This window comes from Musca domestica, unplaced genomic scaffold (genome assembly GCF_030504385.1).
Source record: "Musca domestica strain aabys unplaced genomic scaffold, Musca_domestica.polishedcontigs.V.1.1 11, whole genome shotgun sequence".
NCBI classification, from domain to species: domain Eukaryota; kingdom Metazoa; phylum Arthropoda; class Insecta; order Diptera; family Muscidae; genus Musca; species Musca domestica.
This window is the reverse complement of record NW_026712133.1, coordinates 15,993,736-16,021,247: the sequence shown is the minus strand read 5'-3', so window position 1 is coordinate 16,021,247 and position 27,512 is coordinate 15,993,736. Positions and strand designations below refer to the sequence as shown.

At 44.9% G+C, this 27,512-nt stretch overlaps 1 protein-coding gene across 1 annotated transcript in view; it reads right to left on the bottom strand.

Annotated features, from left to right (window-relative positions):
- LOC101893139 (uncharacterized) overlaps positions 1-27,512 on the bottom strand; it is a 223,558-nt gene that overhangs the window by 13,202 nt on the left and 182,844 nt on the right. The window contains 33 exon segments of the mRNA XM_059131727.1: positions 626-2,926; positions 2,993-3,310; positions 3,388-4,092; positions 4,156-6,462; positions 6,520-6,816; positions 6,886-7,230; positions 7,301-7,621; positions 7,680-9,290; positions 9,362-9,679; positions 9,754-11,016; positions 11,078-11,410; positions 11,473-11,787; positions 11,850-12,497; positions 12,570-12,875; positions 12,940-13,599; positions 13,668-13,982; positions 14,168-15,124; positions 15,191-15,490; positions 15,559-15,906; positions 15,973-16,284; positions 16,349-17,305; positions 17,366-17,671; positions 17,738-18,391; positions 18,455-19,411; positions 19,481-19,789; positions 19,849-20,184; positions 20,253-20,573; positions 20,649-21,296; positions 21,363-21,671; positions 21,732-22,028; positions 22,101-22,445; positions 22,518-22,835; positions 22,912-23,238. Coding sequence (XP_058987710.1) covers positions 626-2,926; positions 2,993-3,310; positions 3,388-4,092; positions 4,156-6,462; positions 6,520-6,816; positions 6,886-7,230; positions 7,301-7,621; positions 7,680-9,290; positions 9,362-9,679; positions 9,754-11,016; positions 11,078-11,410; positions 11,473-11,787; positions 11,850-12,497; positions 12,570-12,875; positions 12,940-13,599; positions 13,668-13,982; positions 14,168-15,124; positions 15,191-15,490; positions 15,559-15,906; positions 15,973-16,284; positions 16,349-17,305; positions 17,366-17,671; positions 17,738-18,391; positions 18,455-19,411; positions 19,481-19,789; positions 19,849-20,184; positions 20,253-20,573; positions 20,649-21,296; positions 21,363-21,671; positions 21,732-22,028; positions 22,101-22,445; positions 22,518-22,835; positions 22,912-23,238 — 20,364 coding nt within the window.

Genomic DNA, 27,512 nt, shown 5'->3' with positions numbered 1-27,512 from the left:
GTCGTATAGCTGCATTAAAAAAGAGATTAAAGTTATTATAGGGCCTCGTTGGGCGCCAGGAGCAGATAAATAAATTTAAATTGGTTATTTTTTATATCGGATTATATAGCTGCATAAAGGAAATTAAATATTAAAGTTATTCAGTGCCACGTTAGGCTCCAGGAACAGAATTATAATATAATTAATTCTTGAGCAAAGAAAACAATTGGTTATGTTTCCCATTGGATTCTGTAGCTTTAGGTTTAATATATAAAAAGGTTATCGGTGTACAAGTTGGACGCCAGGAGCAGTGAATTTTATCCCAGGGATATTTTAAAATTAATTTTGTTCCTGGGAGAAAAATTACTTTGTTTTTATTTTTCGTAGCCAGATAAAGAGTTAAGTATTAAGGGCAATGGGTTATTTTTCGTAGCCAGAGAGAGAGAGAGAGTTAGATATTAAGGACAATGGGTGCACACGTTGGGCGCCAGGGGTAGTGGATTGTAGCGAATGTCAAAATTTTCCTTGAAATTTTACAAAACGCCTGTTAACAAGTGTTTAATTAGGACTCCCCGATTTGGGATAATTAGTTATTAATTTTTCTTGAGTGAAGCAGACAAAAAAAAAACAAAAAACGTAATCTTACGTTCATCCAAAGGCCTATGACATTGCCTATAGGGATCACCCTCATAACCTCTTAAACAAACACAGTTGGGCACATGATTAACCACTTGACAACGGGCATTGTGACCACACGAACCGGGACAGGGATCAATACATTTCAGATTCTGACATGCTTTATGGGCGGGACAATCGGCATTACGCACACATTCGGGGCGACAAACTTCATAAGGATTGCCGTAATAGTTGGGTAAGCATTGGCACAGGCTTAAGCCATTGTGTTCACGGCAAAGAGCATTTGCCCCACAAGGGCTGGGATGACATGGCACGGAAACTTCCACTGGTGGATCCTGTTGTGGAACGCAGCGGACAAACGGATCTCCGACAAAGCCCGTCGGACAATAACACATTGCTGCATGAGACCGCACATGACATTCGGCTTGGTGGCCACATGTACCCGGACAAGGATCAATGCATTTTTGATTAGCACACGATCGATCCGAGGGACATTCGGCACTTGTTACACATTCAGGACGACAACGAGGAGGTTGACCTACATACTCGCGAAGACAAGAACATTTGGCGCTATTGTCAGCCGAAACGGAGCATTCTGAGTATGGGCCGCATGGTGATGGCTGGCAGGGGTTTGGTGAAGCAACATCCCTAATTGGTTCAAGGATTGGTTCAACTGTAAAAATATTTCCAGAGAAGATTAAAGTCGGTGACGGGACAGAAAAGGGGCTGTGATATAAACTACCTATGGGCGAACAACGAATAAACGGATTTCCCATGTACTGCGGAGGACAGGAACAACGTGGTGTGTGATCATACGTCTGGCATATTGCTCCAATTCCACATGCTCCCACGCATGCATCTCTACATTTTTGATTGAGACAATATTTATCCGAAGGACACTCAGAGTTGGTAGAACATTCCGGACGGCATGCGGGCGGGGAACCCATATAACCTGTTACACAGCTGCAAATAGCCTGACCTCGCACCTCTAGACAATGGGAATTCGGACCGCATGGTGAAGGATAACATGGATTCTCCCGAGGCCTTTCAACAATCGCAACATCTCTCACGGGCTCACAACGCATGAAGGCATCACCACTCATACCCACAGGACAAGAGCACATGGGTATATGGTTGCGTACTTCACAAATTGCTTGAATGCCACAAACTCCAGGGCAAGGATCTTGACATTTACGATTGGCACAGGCCTTATCACGCGCACAATCATCATTGAGCACACATTCCGGACGACATCCAACATAGGGGTCACCATAAAATTCGAGCAGACAAGAACAAGAACCATCATTGCAGACAGCATTGACACCACATGGTGAGGGTATACAAGGATCTTCATAGGCTGGAGGATTTTCATTGTCTTTAATTGTAACCTTTGGTGGTAGACATTCGGTGAAAGGATCACCTATAAATCCAGGTTCACATGCGCAATTTGGTACATGATTTACGACATTGCAAAGGGCATTGAAGCCACAGGAACCAGGACAGGGATCGCGACATTTCTCATTGAAACAAGCCTTGTTCGGGGGACAGTCCGAATTGATGGTACATTCTGGACGACAATAGGGCGGTGTGCCCACATAAGTGGGTAGACAAGAGCAAATGGCAATTCCTTGCCGATTGTGGCATTGAGCAAATTGTCCACAAGGTGAGGGGTAACAAGGATTTATGGGTTCGGGAATGGGTTGGTATGTGACTGGTCTGTAAGTTGGACGTTGAGGTTCTTCATAGATTACAGGTGGGTGTGAGGTTATTGGCCTGGGTGTTTCATTGATAACAAGAGGTGGTTGTTGCGGTCTTGTTGTGGTCGTGGCTTCTTCATAAATTACTGGAGGTCGAGATGTTATTGGCCTAGGTGTCTCGTTGACAACGATAAGTGGCTGTTGAGGTCTCGATGTTGTGGGCTCTTCATAAATTACAGGTGGTCGTGAGGTTATTGGCCTGGGTGTTTCATTGATAACAAGAGGTGGCTGTTGAGGTCTTGTTGTGGTCGTGGCTTCTTCATAAATGACTGGAGGTCGAGAAGTAAATGGCCTGGGTGTCTCGTTGATAACAAGAGGTGGCTGCTGAGGTTTTGCGGTTGTTGTACGTTCTTCATAGATAATTGGTGGCCGGGAAGTTATTGGGCGGGTGGTCTCTTCAACAACATGCGGAGGTTGTTGCTGAGGTCTTGTTGTTGTGGCTTCTTCATAAATTATTGGAGTTCTTGTTGTTGTCTTATAGATTACAACAGGTGGCAGAGATGCAGTTGGGAATTGGGGTCTCATTGTTGGTTCATGGGAAATGGCGGGAATGGCTAAAGTTTGAAAATCGAATTTAGAAAACAACTGCAAATTGAAATTAAGACAAGAGACAATCTTACGTTGCACGGGATAGCATCTGGTGAAGGCATCTCCCTCAAAACCGGACAAACATGAACACATGGGATTGTGATAAATAACACGACAATCGGCATTGAGACCGCATGTACCGGGACAGGGATCCGCACACTTATGATTGATGCAGGCCCTATTCAGGGGACATTCACTATTTGTGGTACATTCAGGTCTACACGCTGGCGGAGTGCCAATAAAATCAGCTAGACAAGAACAAACCGCCTGCTGGTGTACTACGCGACATTGACTATTGGGACCACAGGGTGAAGGTGAACAGGGATTTGTGTATTCAACTATAGGTTCTCCTAGGATAGTTTAAAGAAAAAGTAGGAGGAGAGAAGTGTCAAATCTATTTCTTTCATTTACTCGAAGCTCATCTTACTTTGTTGTATGGGATGACAGATACTGTAAGGATTACCGGAGTAACCTTCGTAGCATGAACACGAAGGCAAATGATTGTTAACATAACAACGGGCATTTTGTCCACACGTTCCCGGACAAGGATCTTGACACTTGGTTTGTATGCATGCACGCGAATTGGGACAATCCGAGTTAAGAACGCATTCGGGACGGCAACCTTCATAGGGATTTCCATAGTAGTTGGCTAAACAAACACAAGATCCTACACGATTGTTGGAAAGGCATTCGGCATTGGGACCACATGGGTTGGGTATACAAGGCTCTACATGTTCAGGCTGGGGCGGCGGAGAAGGAGGAGGATTTTGTGTATGAACGACAGCAGTTGGTATGTCATGGGGAATAGGGCGACAATAGGTAAATGGATCTCCCTCAAATCCGTCTTGACATAGACACATGGCCAGATGGTTGACACTGCGGCACAAAGCATTTGCACCGCATACTCCGGGGCAGGGATCTTCACACTTTTGATTGATGCAGGCCTTGTTGAATGGACACTCCGAATTGGAAATACACTCTGGACGACAGTAGGGTGGAGAGCCCTGATAGTTGGGCAAACATTTACAAGAAGCAGAACCCTGAACCTGATCACATTGTGAGTAGGGACCGCATGGCGAGGGTACACAAGGATTTTGGGGTATTACATCTCGAATTGGTGGTGGTGGAACCACTATGGGTAATAAAACAAAAGAGTTATTAAAGGTGCCTGGAATTTGCCTGTTCATATTCTTACTTGGTTGTTGACACAGTATGAAGGGACTGCCCGTATAACCTGGTGGACATGAACAAATGGGACTATGGTTTACCACATGACACAGGGCACGTTGGCCACAACTACCGGGACATGGATCCTGACATTTGTGATTAATGCAAGCATGACTGGCGGCACATTCGGAATCAGTAACACATTCGCGACGACAGGATGGTGGGGAACCCAACATTTGGGGCAGACATGAACAAATGGCAACACCATTTTGTTCACGACACTGGGCATTGGGACCACAGGGAGAGGGCACACAAGGATTGGGCAAATCCATTATGGGCTTAGGCTTGGGACGGCACAAAACGAAAGCATCACCTTCCATATCTTCGCTGCAGTGACACATCGGTACATGATTATGCACCAGACAAATGGCATTTGAGGCACAAGTGCCGGGACATGGATCTTGACATTTCCGATTGACACATGCCAAATTACTTGGGCACTCGGCATTTAGAATACACTCAGGTCTACACGACACATAGGGATCTCCATGATATTCGGGCAAACATGAACATTTTCCATCTCTACATTGGGCATTCGGCCCACAAGGTGAGGGATGACAAGGATCAGGGTCAGCCATTGGTGTGATGGAAGCAATGGGTTTCGTTTCCGGCAGGCAACGAGTGAAAGGATCTCCCACATAACCCTGACTACAGACACAAATGGGTATGTGGTTTGTAACCGAACAAAGGGCATTCAAACCACACGAACCAGGACAGGGATCGCGGCAACGCTCATTTATGCAAGCCAAATTGGTGGAACAATCCGAGTTGATCAAACATTCTGGACGACAATGGGGAGGGGAACCAACGTAGGAGGGTAGGCAACTACAAGTGTATTGATCACCCTGAATAACTCTACACTGGCTATATGGGCCACAAGGTGACGGAACACAAGGGTTGCGATAAGGTTCCCGGGCTGGCGGTGGGGGCGGTATAGGATAACATAATGTAAATGGATTTCCTGTATAACCAATGAGACAAGTGCAAACTGGCAAATGTTGCATCACACGACACTCGGCCTGCTCACCACAAACACCAGGACATGGATCCTGACATTTGCGATTGATACAAGCCTTGGTGGCGGGACACTCCGAGTTCACCGTACACTCAGGTCTACAGCTGGGCGGTACACCCACATAGTCGGGCAAACATGAACATCTCGCCTGGCCCTCCAACTCACTGCACTGTGAATTGGGACCACAGGGCGAGGGCACACAAGGATTCACATAATCTCGTATAGCTACAAACAAATTACAAACTAAGTACACATGTCTAGGACTACTTATAGGACAACTATAATTCTTACGTTCTCTAATCACATTGCAATAGCTATATGGGTCGCCAGAGTAACCCTGGTAACAGGAACAAGTAGGCTTATGATTGACGACATCACATTGGGCATTTTGTCCACAAACACCGGGACAGGGATCACGGCATTTCTGGTTCTGACAAGCCCTATTGGAGGGACAATCCGAATCAAGGACACATTCGGGACGGCAAGCTTCATAGGGATTTCCATAGTAGTCGGGCAGACACTGACAGGAACCGGCACCATTTTGTTCGCGACATATGGCATTGCTGCCACATGGACTCGGTGAGCAGGGTGTAACATGATCACGTTCAATCTGAGGTGGAGGTTGACAACGGGTGAATGGATCACCCACATAACCATTGACACAAAGGCAAGACGGTATGTGACTAACAACCTGGCACACTGCATTCTCACCACATACTCCTGGACAAGGATCCCGGCATCGCATGTTAATGCATGCCAAATTGCTGGCACACTCAGAAGAACTAATACATTCCGGTCTACAGTTTGGTGGTGCTCCAATGTAATTCTCCAGACATGAGCATGATGCGGAGCCCTTTTCAATACGACACTCTGAGTTGGGACCACATGGTGAGGGTATGCATGGATTTTGGGGTTCTTCTTGTATTTTGACCGGCGGCGGTGGTGGCAGTAGCTGGCACATGACGAAGGCATTGCCTGTATAACCTGCAGGACATTTACAATGTGGTATGTGATTGACAACTTGACATTCGGCACGAAGGCCACAGGAGCCGGGACAAGGATCGCGACATTTTTGATTAACACAGGCCATGCTGGGAGAACAATCCGAATTGATGCTGCACTCAGGTCTACAATAAGGCGGTGATCCCAAATAGTTGGGCAAGCAAGAGCACACTGCCTGGTCGTTGAATTCGCGACACTGAGAATTGGGACCACAGGGGCTGGGTTGACATGGATGTTGGGGTTCTTTCTGCACAGGAGCTATAATATCAGGGGGTTGTGAAAAGAAAATTCTAAATTTCGGAAATTTGAACATACTTTCAATATTTAGACATTGGACAAAAGCATTGCCGGTCATTTGAGCGGGACAACTACACATGGGCACATGATTGATTACATCACATATGGCTGCGATGCCACAAGTACCAGGACATGGATCCTGACACTTCTGGCGTATACAAGCCTTATCACGGCTGCAATCACTGTTCAAAACACATTCAGGACGGCATCCCACATAGGGATTACCCTCGAATTCGGACAAGCATGAACACTGCCCATTATCACAGCGGGCATTGGGACCACAGGGTGATGGATTGCAAAGATCCTTGGGTGTAACTATAAAATTAAGATCAAGGGAATTAAAATCATCTCTCAAAGGTACACGATGCTGATGAAAAATATTACTTGGTTCCTGTTGGACGGGTTTTGGTGTACACGATGTAAATGGATCTCCCACATAGCCCGAGGGACAAGAACACATTGGTGTGTGAGCGGTTACAGAACACAAAGCCGATATGCCACATGAACCGGGACAGGGATCGCGACATTTCTCATTAATGCAGGCCAAATTTGCCGGACAATCGGCATTGATGGTGCATTCGGGACGACAATTTGGCGGCGAACCAAAGTAATTGTTGAGACACGAACATGATGCCTGTTCGTTGATGACGCGACATTGAGCATTCAAACCACACGGTGAGGGTATACAAGGGTCACGTTTAACATCCTTTAGAATGACGGGACTGGATGCTGTACAAAATGAAAAAGGGAATGAATGATGAAAATTCAAATTGGAATTTTCCGTTCTATTTGATCTTACGTTTCGCCGGTATGGGTAGGCAGCGCACAAATGAATCGCCTGTAAAACCTGGCAGACAAGAACACAATGGACTGTGATTGCGTACACGACATTCGGCATTTAGGCCACAGGTGCCGGGGCAGGGATCTACACATTTTTGATTTACACAAGCCTTGTCGAAGGCACACTCACTAGACAAAGTACACTCGGGACGGCAGGCTGGTGGTTGTCCCACAAAGGTGGGCAAACAAGAGCATACCGCTTGATTTTGTACCTCGCGACACTGAGAATTGGGACCACAGGGTGAAGGTTGACATGGGTTGGTAATAACATCGTAGATTGCTAAAATATGGGGAATCGATTAACTAACTCTTTCCAGGCAAGCATAAGATTATCTTACGTTCTGGTAACAGATTACAGTAGAGATAAGGATCACCGGTATAACCACTCAAACAATTACATGTGGGCAAATGGTTACGCACCAAACAGTTGGCATTGCGGCCACAGGTGCCGGGACAAGGATCGCGACACTTGTTTTGGACACAGGCCAAATGGGCTGGACAATCGGAATTTATGACACATTCTGGACGACAACCTTCATAGGGATTGCCAAAGTACTCGGCCAAACATTTGCAAGCTCCCACACCGTTACGTTCCAGACACTCGGCATTGGCTCCACAGGGATTGGGTTCACAAGGTCGGACAATCTGTGGTGGACTAATATCACGCAGCTGTGAGCACAAAGTAAATGGATCTCCCGTAAAACCAGTTTCGCAATAACACATAGGAGTGTGGTTTACAACACGGCATTGGGCATTGGAACCACACACTCCAGGGCAAGGGTCACGACAATGCTGATTTATACAAGCATGATTCGAAGGACACTCAGAATTTGTGACGCACTCGGGCCGACAATTTGGTGGAGAACCAATAAAATCTTTCATGCACGAACACGAGGGATTGCCATTTACGGAACGGCATTCCGAATTGGGGCCACAAGGTGAGGGCCGGCAAGGATCCTTTGGTTTGGTGGGGCTATCCAATTGAGGCACAATTCGTATACGTTCACAGCCTATGAACGGATTGCCATTGTATCCATTGAGACAGCGACAAATTGGGCTATGATTGCGAACAGAGCATTCAGTATTGGTGCCACACGAACCCGGACAAGGATCGCGACATTTTTGTTGCAGACAAGCCTGATTAAGGGGACATTCATTGTTATTGCTACACTCCGGTCTGCATGAGGGCGGAGCTCCAATATAATCCGGTAAACAAGAGCAGACGGCCTGATCATTCAAGACACGGCATTGTGAATTGGGGCCGCAGGGCGATGGCTGACATGGTTGAGTGTCTCGAAGCGGTGGCAAAGGCATACACTGTGTGAAAGCATTTCCTGTCATACCCTCGGGGCAGTGACACATTGCCACATGCTGATGGGTCTCACAGATGGCATTGGAAGCACAGGTGCCGGGGCAGGGGTCTCTACATTTTTGTTGTATACACGCCCGATTGGAGGGGCAGTCGGAATTCAAAACACATTCTGGTTGACAGCGTATCAAAGGATTTCCCAGATAGTCTGGCGGACAAGAACACTGGCCCTCCCGGCAAATGGCATTTACACCGCAGGGTGATGGTACACAAGGATCTTGCGGTTCAATTGGACTGCGTTGAGGTTCCACGGGGGCAGCATGACAATTGACAAACGGATCTCCCACTAGGCCCGGCTGGCATTGGCATGTTGGGGTGTGATTGATGACATGACACTCTGCATTGAAGCCACATGCCCCGGGGCAGGGATCGCGACATTTTTGATTAATACAGGCTAAAGAACTGGGACAATCAGAATTGACGGTACATTCTGGTCTACAATTGGGTGGAGATCCCACATAGGCGGGTAGGCAAGAACATGAAGGAGCGCCGCCGATATCGCGACACTGTGAATATTGGCCACATGGCGATGGCAGGCAAGGGTTCAGGGAAACATCACGCGGAGGTTCCGCTACTGGCGCTAAAGGATAAAAGAAAACAAGTGTTAGGCATTGAACCCCACTTCGTCCACAACAACACAAAAAGTCTTACTGGGCGGTATGGGATAGCAACGGGTAAAGGCATCACCAGTATAACCCGGCTGGCATGAACATATTGGCGAATGACTGACAACACGACAATTGGCATTCGATCCACAAGATCCCGGGCAAGGATCGACGCATTTACGTTGTACACAAGCCTTGTCAAAGCTGCATTCCGAATTTGTGGTACACTCTGGACGACAGCTGGGCGGCGTTCCAATGTATTCGGGGAGGCAAGAACAAACGGCTTGTTGATTTATTTCGCGGCATTGGGAGTTGGGACCACAGGGCGAGGGTTGGCAGGGGTTAACATATTCTTTGAGAATGGCTATAGATAAACAACAACAACAGATAGAGTTCAAACGGGGAGCTCTAAGGGAATCCTAAAACATTGCGACTTACGTTTTATCGGCAATTGGCAACTCTGATAGGGATCACCTACAAACTCGGGCATACACTGACATGTGGGCAAATGATTAACGACATTACACAAGGCATTCAGGCCACAAACACCCGGACAGGGATCAACACATTTCTGGTTGACACACGCTCTGTTTGAGGCACAATCCGAATTGGCCACACACTCGGGACGGCAACCCTCATAAGGATTGCCAAAGTAGTTGGCCAGACACTGACATGAGCCAGCATTATTTTCTTGTCTACAAACGGCATTGGCCCCACAAGGATTGGGTACACATGGTGATATGGGATCCGATATTCTCACAGGTGGTATGGAACAGCCTGTAAATGGATCTCCACTGTAGCCAGGAGCACAAGTACACATGGCCGTGTGAGAGATCACAGAACATAAGGCATTCGCACCACACACCCCGGGACAAGGATCTTGACATTTGCGATTGATACAAGCCCTGTTCGAGGGACAATCCGAATTGGCAATACATTCTGGGCGGCAATTGGGTGGCGTTCCAATGAAGGACGGCAAACAACTGCAGGACGGTGAATCTCCTATGACACGGCATTCCGAGTTGGGACCGCATGGCGAAGGTAGGCATGGATTCGGTTTATCCTTCAATTTTATGGGTTGTTCAATAATCGGCTGGCAGCTAACGAATGGATTGCCCGAATAACGTGTGGGACATACACAAATGGGCGCATGATTGACCACATGGCAAAGAGCATTCAGACCACAAGAACCTGGACAGGGATCTACACATTTTTGATTTTGACATGCTTGATGTGGGGCACAATCGGAATTGATGCTACACTCTGGCCTGCACGATGGCGGATTGCCAATGTAATTTTCAATGCACGAACAGATGGCGGTATTCTGATTAACTCTACAGCGACTGTTGGGACCACAAGGTGATGGCTGACATGGATCTTGAATTCTCACGGGTTGGCGTTCCGCTTCACATAGTGTGAAAGCATTGCCAGTCATGCCATCAGGGCAACGGCACATGGGCACGTGATTGTACACATCACAGAGGGCATTTGAGGCACAGGTTCCGGGACAAGGGTCAACACATTTTTGATTTATGCACGCCCTATTCGAGGGACATTCGGTGTTGAGAACACATTCTGGACGGCAGGCGACATATGGATCACCGTGGTATTCTGGCAAGCAAGAGCATTGACCATTAGAACACTGGGCATTGGGACCACACGGCGAGGGATTGCAAGGATCTTCGGCTTGTACGGGTTTGGCTAAAAGAACAAATGATGATTGAAATTGAATCGCTTCAAAGTAAGAGTTCGCGAGTCTTACGTTCCGGTGCCAATTGGCAGCTGGTAAATGGATCTCCCACATATCCTTGGGGACAATAACAGGATGGTATATGATTTTGTACTCTACACAAGGCATTGTAGGCACACGAACCGGGACAAGGATCCAGACAGTGCATGTTTATGCAGGCCTGGTTTAGAGGACATTCACTGCTTGTGGTGCATTCGGGACGGCAATTTGGTGGCGCTCCCAGATACTGGGGCAGACATGAGCACGAGGCCTGGCCATTGACATTGCGACACTGGGCATTGAGGCCACACGGGGAGGGGGTACAAGGATCGCGAATGGGTTCACTTTGTCTAATCGGTGGCGGAGCTATAAAGATTCACCGTGTCTAATTATATTCTCACTCTTGGCGGTCTTATGCTATGACTTACGTGGTATGGGATAACAACGAGTAAATGGATCACCGGTATAACCGGATTGACACGAACAAAGAGGTATGTGATTGCGCACATTACACTCGGCTTGTTGACCACAAACTCCCGGGCAAGGATCTTGACATTTTTGATTAATGCAAGCCCTATCGTTGGGACATTCCGAGCTGGAGGTACATTCGGGACGACATGTTGGTGGTGTGCCAACAAATTCAGGCAAACAAGAACAAACGGCTTGTTCATTCAACACCCGACACTGGGAGTTGGGTCCACAAGGTGAGGGTTGGCAAGGATTGACATATTCCTTGACGATGGCTGTATAAAATAAGGACATAATTGAGGGATTTTGCAATTATCTTGGCGGGGGGAGTTCTTACGTTTCTCTTCTTTGCTGCAGTAACGATAAGGATCTCCTTGATACCCAAAGAGGCAATTACAGGTGGCCAAATGATTGCGTACAAAGCACTCAGCATTTTGGCCACAAGTACCGGGACATGGATCAACACACTTCTGATTAACGCAGGCCCTATTTGAGGCACAGTCGGAATTCACAACACATTCGGGGCGACAACCTTCGTAGGGATTGCCAAAGTATTCGGGTAGACATTGGCAGGATCCCACACCGTTCTGTTGTAAGCAAACTGTATTCGCTCCACACGGCGACGGATTACAGGAATCAAGTGACTCAATTTCTTGCCTTTGGGGTATGGGAGAACACAACACAAATGGATCGCCCATATAGCCAGTTTCACAATAACACATGGGCGTGTGACTTATCACACGGCAAAGAGCATTTTGGCCACAGAGGCCAGGACAGGGATCTTGACATTTTTGATTTTGGCAAACTTGATTGTTGGCACATTCCGAATTGGTTACACATTCTGGTCGGCAATTGGGTGGTTGTCCCACAAATTCACTGAGACACGAACAGGCAGGCGAAGAACCCACTGTTTTACAGAGGCTGTTGGGTCCACATGGAGAAGGTTGACAGGGATTTGCTGGTTCCACATCTCTTTGGGGTTCAACTAAGGAAGAATCAGGTATTTTAGCCTATCGCTCACACATGGGCTTGATCAACTCTCGTTGTCTTAACTTACTTATGCGTTGACACTGGACAAAGGGATTACCGGTGTAACCCTCTAGACAGGCACAGAATGGACTATGATTGACAACATTGCATTGAGCAAAACGACCACAGGTTCCGGGACAAGGATCTACACACTTTTGATTTTGGCATGCTAGATTTGCAGGACATTCCGAGTTTGTAATACATTCTGGACGGCAGCTCGGTGGTGAACCCAAATAATTGGGCAGACAAGAGCAGACAGCTTGCGAGTTAACTTCACGACATTGGGAATTGGGACCGCAGGGAGAAGGTTGGCAAGGATTGCGATAAACCTCAGCTTTAAGAAAATGTAAGGCATTTAGATTTACAGAACCACAAAAAGATGCTCAGAAAAAACCTACTTTTTTGTATGACTTGACAGAAAACGAAAGCATTACCCGTCATATCGGCGGGACAGTGGCACATGGGCACATGATTGTGCACCTCACACAAGGCGTTAGGGGCACATGTTCCCGGACAGGGATCACGACAATTTTGATTTATACAAGCTCTGTTCGATGGACACTCGGAATTCAAAACACATTCCGGTTTACAGGCTCTGTAGGGATCTCCTTGATAATCAGCCAAACAGGTGCAGACACCATCGCCCGAACAAATGGCATTCGTACCACATGGGTTGGGCGAACATGGATCACGTGGTGCATCCTTGATTAAAACTGGTGGTGGTGGTTCGGGTCTACATGCCACAAAGGCATCACCTATATAACCTATTTGACATCTGCATGAGGGTATGTGATTCATCACCGAGCACTCGGTGTTGAGACCACATGCACCCACACAGGGATCACGACATTTTTCATTAATACAAGCCTGATTAGAGCCACAATCTGCATTAATACTACACTCAGGTCTACAATTGGGAGGAGAACCTATATAACTGGGCAAACAAGAACAGGAAGGTTGATTATTTTGATTACGGCAATCTGAGTATGGGCCACAGGGCGAGGGCACGCATGGATCACGATACACTTGTACATCCTTAATCGGAGGAGGTCTTATGGCTAGAAAAAGTCGACAAACAAAAGGTATACACTTCGCACTTTGTAAACAGGACTTTTTTTATTCTTACTTGGCTCCGGAGAACAACGCACAAAGGCATCACCCGTCATTCCGGGACGACAGCTACACAGTGGACTATGATTTCGTACACGACAATCGGCATTCAAACCGCACACACCTGGACAGGGATCTGAACATTTACGCTTGATGCAAGCCTTATCCAGGGGACACTCGGAATTGGCTGTGCACTCGGGCCTACAGTCTGGTGCCACACCGACAAAATCTGCCAGGCATGAGCACACGGCCTGGTCATTGATGACCCGGCATTGAGAGTTGGGACCACACGGTGATGGTTGACATGGATTGATATATTCATGGCGTATGGCTACATGATTTCAAATGAATATAGAACATTTTTTATGTAAATGAAATGATATGGTGAGATTCAAGAGGGGAAAGGGGGTGGTTTAATGGTATGGTGCTCTGGAATTATTAGTGCAACGCCTACGTCTACTATTAGGTTAGGGTTAGCAAGCGTTAATACAACTCGTTCTATTGTAGTTCGCTTACGTTCTTGCGGCTTAACACAATAACTGTACGGATCTCCAGTGAATCCGGCAAGGCAATTACAGGTAGGCGCATGATTCAGTACCGAACATTCTGCATTGCTGCCACATGTTCCGGGGCAGGGATCTTGGCATTTTTGATTTTGACATGCCTTATTGGTGGGACAGTCCGAGTTCACGACACATTCCGGACGACATCCTTCGTAGGGATTGCCAAAGTATTCAGGCAGACATTGACAGGCTCCGGCGCCGTTGCGTTCCAAACATTGGGCATTTGCTCCACATGGCGAGGGATCACAGGGTCGTACTGGTTCATCGCGTATTTGCACCGGTATGGGTGTGCAGAGAGTGAATGGATCTCCAGTAAAACCTTCGGAACAAGTACACATTGGAGTATGGGATACAACACGGCACTGGGCCGAGGCTCCACACAGTCCAACACAGGGATCTTTACACTTTTGATTGACACAAGCCTGGTTGCTGGGACATTCCGAATTCGAAACACATTCTGGTCTGCAATAGGGTGCCGTACCCACAAATCCTTCGAGGCATGCACATGAGGGTGTTTCTCCCACAACCCGACATTCCGAATTGGGTCCACATGGTGAGGGACGACATGGATCCTTGGGTACAGGATCCTCTCGTATGGGTTCAATGATTTGCTGACACGCCACAAATGGATTTCCTGTATAACCGGCCACACATGTACAGTAAGGGCTATGATTGGTCACCGAACATTGAGCATTACGGCCACAAGCTCCGGGACATGGATCAATACATTTCTGATTGACACATGCCAAATTGGCTGGACATTCCTGATTTGCCGTACATTCCGGTCTGCAAGCCGGTGGGGTACCCAAAAATGAGGGAAGACAAGAGCATACAGCCTGAGAATTAACAACGCGACACTGTGAATTTGGTCCACAGGGAGATGGCTGACATGGATTCGTTTGAACACGAGCTGCAAGAGAGATAATTGCGGAAGTGAGATTTCCAATGCCACACAATCGAGAGAGAAAATATTTACTTGGTACAGGAGAGCAGACAACAAATGCATTGCCCGTCATGCCCTCGGGACATGAACACATTGGAATGTGATTTATAACTTGGCAAAGGGCATTTGCGGCACAAGTTCCCGGACACGGATCGCGACATTTGTTTTGTATACATGCCAAATCACGGGAACAATCTGAATTTAAAACACATTCAGGGCGACAGCCGCTGTAGGGATCTCCTTGATATTCGGGTAGGCAAGTACAAACACCATCATCACAACGAGCATTGGGACCGCAGGGTGAAGGATTGCAAGGATCGTCTTTGACGGTGGCTATAGAAACACAAAAACCCACATGTTAAACGACATTTCCTTTGACTCTATGTTCCGACTAAGCTTACGTGTTGGTGGAGGTGGTGGTGCTGGGCTACACGCGGTAAATGGATCCCCGGTATAACCTGCAGGACATCTACAGTTTGGAGTGTGATTATTAACCTCACACAGAGCTCCAAGACCACAGGCACCCACACAAGGATTGCGACATTTCTCATTAATGCAAGCCTCACTGCTGGGACAATCTGAGTTGACCACACACTCAGGTCGGCATTGAGGTGGCGCTCCAATGTAATTTGGTAGACAAGAACATGCTGGTGAATCTCCCACATTTCGACACACTGAATTGGGGCCACATGGCGATGGGAAGCAAGGATCGACGGGTGTTTTTTGTACCTCTTGGACCGGAGGTTCAGCTTTACAAAAAAGATCATTGGTTTAATAAAGCCGAACATTGCGCAAAATGGCCTATAAAAACTTACGAGGTATTGGTCGACACATAAAGAATGGATCTCCGGTGAAACCGGCTCTACACGAACACAATGGTCTGTGATTACGGACCTTACAAATGGCATTTGTGCCACAGGTTCCCGGACAGGGATCAACACACTTTTGATTGACACAAGCCTTGTCGAATGCACATTCCGATGAAATTGTACATTCAGGTCTACATAATGGTGGACTGCCGCTATATTCTGGCAAGCAAGAGCAAACCGGTTGCTCATTAATTTCACGACACTGAGAATTAGGGCCACATGGTGAAGGCTGGCAAGGATTGACATATTCTTTGATTGCTACACACAAAAGTGGAAACAAAAATTAATTCTGAACTAGTTCTTTTCCTCTCGGACGACTTACGTTGTTTTTCGAGCGAACACAAACGATATGGATCTCCAGCATAACCCGGTATGCAAACACAATTAGGCCTATGATTCAAGACGTTACAGATGGCATTCTGACCACATGTACCGGGGCAGGGGTCACGACATTTCATGTTTTGACAAGCCAAGTTGCTGGCGCAATCAGAGTCCAAAACACATTCGGGACGGCAGCCTTCGTAGGGATTACCAAAGTATTCAGGGAAACATTGACATGAACCGGCACCGTTTCGTTGGGTACAACGGGCATTAGGGCCACACGGACTTGGATTGCATGGATCAACTTGTTCCAGTTGGGGAACAGGCTGTTTGCGAACACATTGAACAAATGGATCGCCCTCAAACTCGGCTGGACAATAGCAACTTGGTGTATGCGACACCACTCTACATTCAGCACCGCTGCCGCACAATCCCGGACAGGGATCTTTACATTTTTGGTTGATACATGCCTGGTTCGAAGGACATTCGGAACTGGTAACACATTCAGGGCGGCAGTTTGGCGGTGCTCCCACATAATCGGGTAGGCAGGTACATGAAGGTGTCTCGCCAATCTCACGGCACTGGGCATAAGGACCACAAGGTGACGGCTGGCAAGGTTGTTTGGGTGCTGGTGGTGTAGGCTGATCTCGCATGGGTTGACAACTTACAAACGGATTGCCATCATATCTGTCGGGACATTTACAGAACGGACTGTGATTGCTGACATGACAAATGGCATTGCGACCAAAAACTCCCGGACATGGATCAGAACATTTTAGATTCAGACAAGCCTGATTGAGAGGACACTCTGAATTGGTGGTACATTCTGGGCGGCACAATGGAGGGCTTCCCATATAACCTTCAATGCAAGAACACACGGCTTGTCCATTGATTTCGCGACACTGAGAGTTCGGACCACATGGTGATGGTTGGCAGGGATTTGAGGGTATATCTTGTTCTAAAATACATGGACCATTAAATCTTAATACGCAACGCAATATCCCTACGATGAGCTTACTTGGAATGGGAGAGCAGAAGGTGAAAGCATTACCCTGCATACCTTCTGGACACCTACAATTTGGTATGTGATTGACTACTTCGCATATGGCATTCGAGGCACAAGTTCCTGGGCAAGGATCCACACACTTGTGACGAACACAAGCCCTTTCACGGGCACAGTCTGTGTGCAAAACACACTCAGGTCGGCAACCAGTGTAGGGATCACCATGGTAATCTGGCAGGCAGGAGCATTGTCCATCACGGCATTGAGCGTTTGCACCGCATGGCGAAGGATTGCAAGGATCGTCGGCAGGCACAATTTCGGCTGAGACATAATTTAAACACACAAATTAATACCTTCTCTTCGGTAGGAAATTTAAGCTAATCTTACTCTGTGGCGGTGGTATAGGATTACAAACAGTGAATGGATCTCCGGTATAACCGGGTTGGCAGCTACAAATCGGTGTGTGGCTACGCACAAAACAAACTGTATTACTGCCACAAGAACCGGGACATGGATCTCTACACTTTTCATTAATGCAAGCCTGGGCGGAGCCACATTCCGAATTGATGGTACATTCGGGTCGGCATTGTGGCGGTGAACCCAAGAAGTTGGGTAGACATGAGCAGGACGGTGTACCGCCCACATTACGACATTGTGCATTGGGACCACAGGGCGATGGTACACATGGATCTCTGGGTGGTTGTTGGACAACCGGTTCGGATTGCTTCGGTGGTATGCGGAAGCAACGTAAGAAAGCATCACCAGTAAAGCCGTTGCTACACGAACATATGGGGCTATGATTTCTTACATTGCACACAGCATTTTGACCACACACGCCAGGACAAGGATCGGCACATTTACGATTAATGCAAGCCTTGTCGGCGGCGCATTCCGAACTGGATGTACATTCCGGCCTACAGGCTGGTGGTGAGCCAATGTAGTCTGGGAGGCAAGAACAGACGGGCTGTTGATTAACTTCCCGACACTGAGAATTGGGACCACATGGCGAAGGTTGGCAGGGATTTACATATTCACGTATGGCTAAAAACAAATTAGAGCATTGAGAATCTAGGCTCGTCGCATGACAAAAACGACGCCACTTACGTTCATCTCTTACTACAGAGCAGAAATTATACGGATCTCCGGTATAACCAGCGAAGCAGTTACATGAGGGCAAATGATTTATAACTTGGCACTCGGCATTTTGACCACAAGTTCCGGGGCAAGGATCCACACATTTTTGATTACGGCAAGCCTTATTAGATGGACAGTCCGAATTTAAGACACATTCAGGGCGACAACCTTCATAGGGATTGCCAAAGTAATCTGGCAGACACTGACATGATCCGGCACCGGCGCGTTCTTCACATTTGGCATTGGCACCACAGGGACTGGGATCACAAGGCCTCAAAACTTCTGGTGGTGCTTGCTGTACTGGACTACACACCGTGAAGGGATCTCCGGTAAAACCTTGCTCACACAAACACATTGGTGTGTGTGAGAACACCCTACACAGAGCATTCTGTCCACACAATCCTGGACAGGGATCGCGGCATTTTTGATTTATGCAGGCCATGTTAGAAGCACACTCAGAATTGGAAATACATTCTGGGCGACATTGCGGTGGAGCTCCAATGAATTCTGGCAGGCAGGAACATGATGGTGAATCTCCATTGACACGACATTCCGAGTTGGGACCACAGGGTGAGGGAACACATGGATTGACGGGTGTCTTAACATCTCTAATTGGTTCCAAAACAGGTTCACATCTTACAAATGGATCGCCAGTCATGCCTTGGCGGCAGGTACAGTACGGCGCATGGTTGACAACGTTACAGATGGCATTGAATCCACAGGTGCCCGGACATGGATCACGGCATTTCAAATTCTGGCAAGCTTGATCGGGTGCACAATCAGAATTTGTGGTACACTCTGGTCTACATTGTGGAGGACTGCCAATGAAATTGGGTAGACATGAGCAAACGGCTGTATCCTGGACAACACGACATTGACTGTTGGGACCACATGGTGAGGGTTGACAAGGGTTTGTTGGCACAGGAGCTAAAGGCGAGAAAAAACATTCAGAAGTCAGCGGGCGACATAAGGAGTTGAAATTCGTGACTTTATTACTTGGTATGGCACGACAGTCGAAGAAGGCATTTCCCGTCATTCCTTCGGGACAATGGCACATTGGTACGTGATTGTGAACCTCACATATGGCCGTATCGGCACATGTTCCAGGACATGGATCCATGCATTTATTTTGGATACAAGCCCTGTTGCGAGGACAATCCGTATTGAGAACACACTCTGGTCGGCAACCGACATAAGGATCACCTTGATATTCGGCTATGCAAGAACACTGGCCGTTATTACAAAGGGCATTAGGGCCGCAGGGCGAGGGGTTGCAAGGATCATCCAAACGAGGAGGAGAGGTAGCTGTGATGTAAAACATTTGATTGAGAAACGGCGTTTACATGAGTGGCATATTTTCTTACGTTCTGGCGGTTTGGGAGAGCAGCTAGTAAATGGATTACCAATGTAACCCTCCTGACAAGCACACGATGGTGTGTGATTTATGACACGACAAATGGCATTGAAACCACATGCTCCAGGGCAAGGATCTCTACATTTCTGATTGATGCAAGCCTGTTGTGAGGGACATTCTGAATTTATGGTACACTCAGGTCTACAATTCGGTGGCTGGCCAATAAATGTGACCAGACACGAACATGAGGGTACACCATTGCTATTGCGACATTCCGAATTAGGTCCACAAGGCGAGGGCACACATGGATCACGGATTTCTTCACGTTCCACTTGAGGTGGTGGTGCTACAATTATTGAATGGAAATTTGTTGGTTTTACCAAGAATCTAACTAGGATTAGAAAAATAGCTTACGTGGTGGTATGGGATAACATCTGGTGAAGGCATCACCGGTATAACCACGATTACAAGAACACAAAGGACTGTGATTGCGAACCCTACACTCGGCATTTTGTCCACATGGCGAATTGGCACATGGATTAACACATTTCTGGTTAACACAAGCCTTGTCCGCGGGACACTCTGAGGAAATTGTACATTCCGGTCGACAGGCCGGAGGTTGCCCAATAAATTCAGGCAAGCATGAGCATACTGCCTGGGTATTTACCTCACGACACTGGGAATTGGGGCCACATGGCGAGGGTTGGCAAGGATTGACATATTCATTGCGTATCGCTTTGGTGGGAAAGAGAAAAAAGGAATTTAGTTGAAACAAGTCCACCTGGGGATAAAGACAACTTGAGGTCTTACGTTCTGCGGGCATTTGACAAAGACGATAAGGATCACCAATATAACCCGGCAAGCAATTGCATGTTGGCAAATGATTTACCACTTGACATTCAGCATTTTGTCCACAGGTTCCAGGACAGGGATCTTGACATTTTTGTTGCAGACAAGCCTTATTCGAGGGACAATCGGAATTGAGTAGACATTCGGGACGACAACCTTCATACGGGTTGCCGAAATATTCTGGCAGGCAGGTGCATGATCCAGCTCCATTACGTTCTCGGCAAACCGCATTCGGTCCACATGGTGATGGGCTGCAGGGAGTGAGCACTTCAATGACATCTCTTTCCAGGGCTGGGGAACACTGGACAAATGGATCTCCCGTGTAACCCTCAAAGCACACACACTGCACGGCATGACTAACTACTCTACAGTCGGCATTTAGGCCACAACGTCCTGGACAGGGATCGACACATTTTTGATTAATGCAGGCCAAGTTACTGGCACAATCTGAACTGGTAACACATTCTGGACGGCAATTTGGTGGCACTCCAATGTATGACTCCAAACATGAGCAGGATGGTGCCTCGCCTATGGGTTTACACCTGGAGTAGGGGCCACATGGTGAAGGATTGCAGGGATTTTGGGGAACAACATCCCGTACCGGTTCAACTAGGATTCAAAATTGATGGAGGAGATCGTTAACTTTCCTTTTTCCTCATGTAATTTCTAACTTACTTATGCGCTGACAACTGACAAATGGATTTCCGGTAAAACCGTTGGCACAGGTACAGAAGGGACTGTGATTGACAACCGAACATTGTGCCCGAACTCCACATGTTCCAGGGCATGGATCGCGGCATTTTTGATTCAAACAGGCCTGAGTTGGTGGACACTCCGAGTTGGAGGTACATTCGGGGCGACAGAGAGGAGGAGCACCTATGAAACCTTGTAGACAAGAGCAGACTGGTTGTTGATTTATGACGCGACACTGTGAATTGGGACCACACGGCGAGGGTTGACAGGGTTTTGTGGGAGTCATCAATTCTAGATCGAAATAGGGGACATTATTTTCGGATACTTTAAGAAATAAATCGGGCGAATTACTTTGCTGAGGAGAACACCTAATAAAGGCACTTCCAGCTGTGCCCTCCGGGCATCGGCACATGGGTATGTGATTGATAACCTCACAAATGGCATTGTCACCACAAGTACCCGGACAAGGATCCACACATTTGCTGCGTGAACAAGCCTTGTCACGGCTACAATCGGCATTCAATACACATTCGGGACGACAACCACGATATGGATCACCTTGATATTCGGGCAGGCAAGAGCAAATGCCATTTCGACATTGAGCATTTGGTCCGCATGGTGAGGGACGGCAAGGATCTGTTGGTTCATCTATGGATACAGACATTAACATTTTTTTATATCCCCAAGGAAAACGAAAATGAAAACGTGGAGAAAACTTACTGTAAACCTCTTCAGGAGGTGCCGGACTACATGAACTAAATGGATCACCTGTGTAACCCTCAGGACAGGTACAAACCGGTGTGTGATTTACCACATTACAAACGGCCGAAAAACCACATGAACCTGGACAAGGATCTATGCAACGTTCCCGTATGCATGCCCTGTCCGAGGCACATTCGGCACTTATCGAACATTCTGGCCGACAATTTGGCGGTGCGCCCATATAATTGGGCAGGCATGTACATGAGGGTACACCCTGATTATTGCGACACTGTGAATTGGGACCACACGGTGAGGGTTGACAAGGATCACGCTGTACGATATCCTTTATAATGACTTGAGGAGCTAAAGATAGTGAGAGGAGAGAGAATTTTGAATCCGGAATCTTGCTAGGACATTTGAAAATCAAATAATTACGTGGTATGGGGAAACATCTTGTGAAGGCATCACCCGTAAATCCGGGCCTACATTGACACAATGGGCTGTGATTGCGTACACGACATTCCGTGTTGAGACCACAGGTGCCTGGACAAGGATCTTGACAACGTTGATTGATGCAGGCCCTATCGCTGGCACATTCGGAACTTAGAACACATTCTGGCCTACAGGCCGGCGGCAGACCAATAAAGTTCTCCAAACAAGAACATACCGCCTGACCATTTAATTCCCGACACTGAGAATTGGGACCACATGGCGATGGTGAACAGGGATTTGAGGGTTCTTGGAGACGAATTGCTAAACAGCCAAGAAAGAAATGTTGCAATTAATATCCTATTAACGAAGAGGGGATGGGGACAAATAATTCTCTTACGTTGCTCTGGTGCCCTGTGGCAAAAACTATACGGAGCACCCGTATAACCTGGCAAACAGGAACATGATGGTATGTGATTTGTTACCGTACATATGGCATTCGAACCACAGGTACCCGGACAGGGATCGGTGCATTTATTTTGCGTGCAGGCACGTGTCGTGGGACAATCGGAATTGCGCAGACATTCGGGACGACATGATTGATATGGATCACCGAAATATTCGGGTAGACATTGACAGGAACCAATACCGTTTTGTTCACGGCACACGGCATTCGAACCACATGGATTGGGTTCACAGGGTGTGATTTGTTCGTTGACAACTCGTTCTAAACAAATGAGGCGAAGTAACGGCATTACGATTCGTGGGGTAGGGGAAAAAAAGAGAGAGAAAAAATGGATTTCGATTAAAACAAAACTCCATGAACTTCTCCCCTAAACTACACCACAAAATACAGGGTGGGCATAGCTTGGGGCTGGTATTAGTATTACATACTCTGGTGTTGAGTTTGCTTGGTGGTGAGTTTGCGTGGTGAGAACGTTTTGCACGAAAGCATTTAATTGCACTTTATATGGTGAGAGAGCGGTTATTTCAAATTTCACTACTTAATTTCATATTAATGTTGTGGTTGTTGTTGTTTTCGCACTACATTTCGCATGAAAATATGTTATGATTTGTTTTCATTTTTTAATACGAAAAATCGCCACAAGGTGGCAGTAACTATAATTATTGTGTAATAATGGTGCTCTAAAGGGTTCTTGCGAGAGGGTTCTCTCTCTCTTTGAGGATTAATTTTCAATTTTGTGTGGGTGTGTATGACTGTGAGCTGGGGGAGTAATAGTGTAACATGTGTGGTTTTGTTTAGTGTTTTGATTAGGTGGCTGGTGGCTGTGTTCAGTAATGGCAACACTACGAGCTGTGTTCAGTATGCACGAAATAAAACGCTTAAATTATTTTCGTTTGTTTTATTATTATTTTTGTTTATTGTTATTAATTCGGTTTAGCAAATTTTATGAGAGGTTACAATTTGCTTGTTTTTTTTTTTGTTTTTAATTAAGGATTAATGCTAATAATTAACTACAAATGATTAACGAATTAGGAAGCAGAATTTTCAAAAAAAGTCGAACAAAATAACCAACGATGTTTATTTGTGTTTTTTTTTATTAGAGTAGCAGCAAAAAATCCAAAAGTTTATAATTTTGCCTACAATTTCAAAATGTGGGGGCCAAAATATATTTTTCAAAGGCAGCAGGGGTTAAGGGGGGTTAGACTTTTATTAGGCGCAAAAAAATAAAAACGAAATTTCAAAACAAGTTTAACGCCGTGACAAGTGGTTAACCATAATGTTGGTATCTTTTAAGGGGTGTAAACGGGTCAATTGTGTTTTTCAAAAACCAATTTTCTTATCGAAAAAATAAAACCAAAGCATTCAGTTTCGAAACCAAGGGTTATGGCCTTTGGCCCAACATTGTACTAAAAATTTTGCAGCAGTTTTCTCAAACGTGTGGTATGATAAATAATGGATCGTACGAAACAACTACAATGTATATAAATAACTCTTTTAAGGGTGGGTGGGTGTAGTGGAATATTATTTTCGTCGTCAAAAAAAGCAGCAATACGATGTTATCGATACTATTTTCATTTCCAGAATTATTAAGGCAGATATTAGGGCAAAGGCAGTAAAAGTTGGCAGGGCAGTTTTGCGTTATATAAATATGTTTTAGGGCTTATTTCAAATAAAATATATATGTATATATGGTATAAAAAGGCATTCTAACTACTATTAAATTACAATATTAAAGATGTAATGTAAATGATAAAAATTTTGACTTTATTCAGCTAATAAGTTCTATTAGCTAATTATTTGTTTTTCAGGGATACAACAAAATAATAACCAACAAACAACTTCCAATAGACTTTGAAATTCAGACAATTCGTACAGAATTAAAGTCATTATTGGAATCTGCATTTCGCCGTAAACGATTTTATCAATGATGGACTAAATTATTTATTAAATTAATTATTAATTTGTTTCCAATAGGTTTATATAATTCTAGTCTTTAAAACTTTTTGGTATCCAAGTCCGATCATTTAATGTTTCAAAATAAGAAAATTAAGGCTAACATAACTTATTAATTGTCTGAAGATTATGGCGCCCGACAGTCAGTGCTTTTGTATATTTTTTTTGTTGTATATCAAAACTGTGTGAGCCCAACATGTTCGCAAAAATTGAATTTTTTCTTGTGTATCAGAAATCTGTCTTTAAATATGATACTGTCGGATTTGGCTGAATTGGCGCAAAACTTATTGGCAAATAATTACTGAGACTTTTATGTTGTCCCCCAGTATATCATATGTCTTTATTTGTCGCCATGTCGCGTCTAGAATTTGAATGTGAAGTAGTTTCAATTGGCGCCCAATACATTAGCAATTAATTACTGAGATTTTCATATTGTCCCCCAATATAGGATATGTGGGCTAACGTAGCTGTCATTAAACTTTGCACAAAATAAATTTGCTACATTTGAGGTTATTTCGTTGGCTATTTCTTGGAGATAGAAAAATCCAATATATTAGCAAATAATTACTGAGATTTTTATATTGTTGCTAAATATTGGGTCTAATGTAGCTGTGCTTGTACAAAAAGATTTTGCTACATTTCAGATTATTTCCATGAATGTTTTATGGAGACAGAAACATTCGAGATTCTCATATTCAAGTTTCGTTTCGTTGGTTTTGTCCAGATATCTGAAGACAATGGCGCCCAACAGTTAGAGGTTTTGTATTTTTTTGTCTTGTATATAAAACATGTGTCCTCAAATGTCATTCTGTCAAATAATTACTGAGATTTTTATATTTCGCTAAATACTTGGTCTAATATAGCTGTATCTATACAAAAAGATTTTGTAACAATTCAGATTATTTCCTTGAATATTTTCTATCGAGTCTCCCACTTTCAAGTTTGGCGCCCAACATGCGTCCAACGTATGGTAGCTACTGTAGAGTGTAAGCTTTAGAATACCTGGCGCCCTATTGGTAATAGATTAATGAAATGTAGATATAATAGTGCCGAAGATGAAATGCAGCTAAAATAGTGCCAACGATTTTCATATTAGCGCCCAACGTATGGTAATTAATTATTGCATCAACGTCATTCGGCATGTCGCCCAATAAATAATTGTTTGATGAAATGTAGCTTAAATAGTGCTGAATATTTTTATATTGGCGCCCAATGTATGACAATTAGCTATTGCAGGGTGTCAGCTTTAGAATATTTCTCAAATTAAGGTTCATTACTAAACAGTCAATTGGGGTTACGAGGCTCGAATTTGTCGTTTTGTCTCTTTGTTGTCATGTCAGAAGAATATAAACTATTGGAACCTCGAGAATATTTGTATTTTAAATGAAATTAAATAATTAAATCTTTAAGTATAAATAAATATTTTTTATCGTTTTTTTTTGCAATGCAGTTGTGTTTGTCGGGAATAAAGCCACAATTTTTATTAAAAATACAAAAAATTGGGGTCATCTAACAACGCTTTAACAAATTAGAACTATTCAGCTATTATTTCTTGTTTTTTATTATTTAAAAATATATATTAACGCGTTTTTTTAATGAAAAAAGTGAACATGAAGTGAACACATAAAAAAGTTGTGTAAAACGTGTGCTCATTTGCAAAAGTGGCAACACATAGAAAACAAACATTTATTGTGAAAAAAACGGAACAATGTGAAATGAATTCATTTTGTGATTTGCAAAACATAAAAAAGATCAAATTTTTCTTTCGAGTTTGTTTTTTTATATTTGATTTGTGTAAAACTTAGTTCTAATTTGTGCGCTGTGTTGGGTGACAAAGAATGAAACAGATAAATAGCTTCAAATGTATGTGATTTTCGTAATAAAACAAATGTGCGAGAAACTTCAGGAATTATGGATCGTGAGTATAGTAATTACTAACAAAAAATAAAATATCGAAAACCCTCCAGAAATGTCATAGCAATTTGCCTTGTCTTGACATCTTAACATAACAGAACCATAGAAATAAACACTTGTCTGTATAAATTTCCTTCTAAACTAGAAGAACATCAAACTAATGAGAAAAATTTAATTTTTTTTAATTTCCAAGTTTCTAGCAATTTTATTATTGCTGTCTATAAATCTAGAAAAAAATCTTCAGTGTATTTGAGTTTGAATGGAGATCAAACGATTTATTGGGCTGAGTGAACTTTTTGAATAGCGAGAGTAATGTTTAAAAGCATTGTTATCAATGCAAGATATTTTCAGTGGTACATTTTTTTGATATATTTTAAAACGAATGGCGCCCAATATCGTACATATTTTCGTATGCTCACGCTTGGCGCCAAAGTGCCACTAAAGAACTTGCTATACACAGTGATTTGTTTCAGAAAAAAAGATTTGGCCATTGTCCACAACTAATTGATACCGAAAGTCATCCAAAGCGACCTTGATGCCAACAAATTTTCTAGGTCTAGTTCTAGGTAGAACGAAGAAATCGTCTTTGAACAACTGCTTCCAAAAAACATTTTTTAGGAATTTTGGCGCCCAATATAATTTGGTCGTGGGATGAACAATTTAAACAA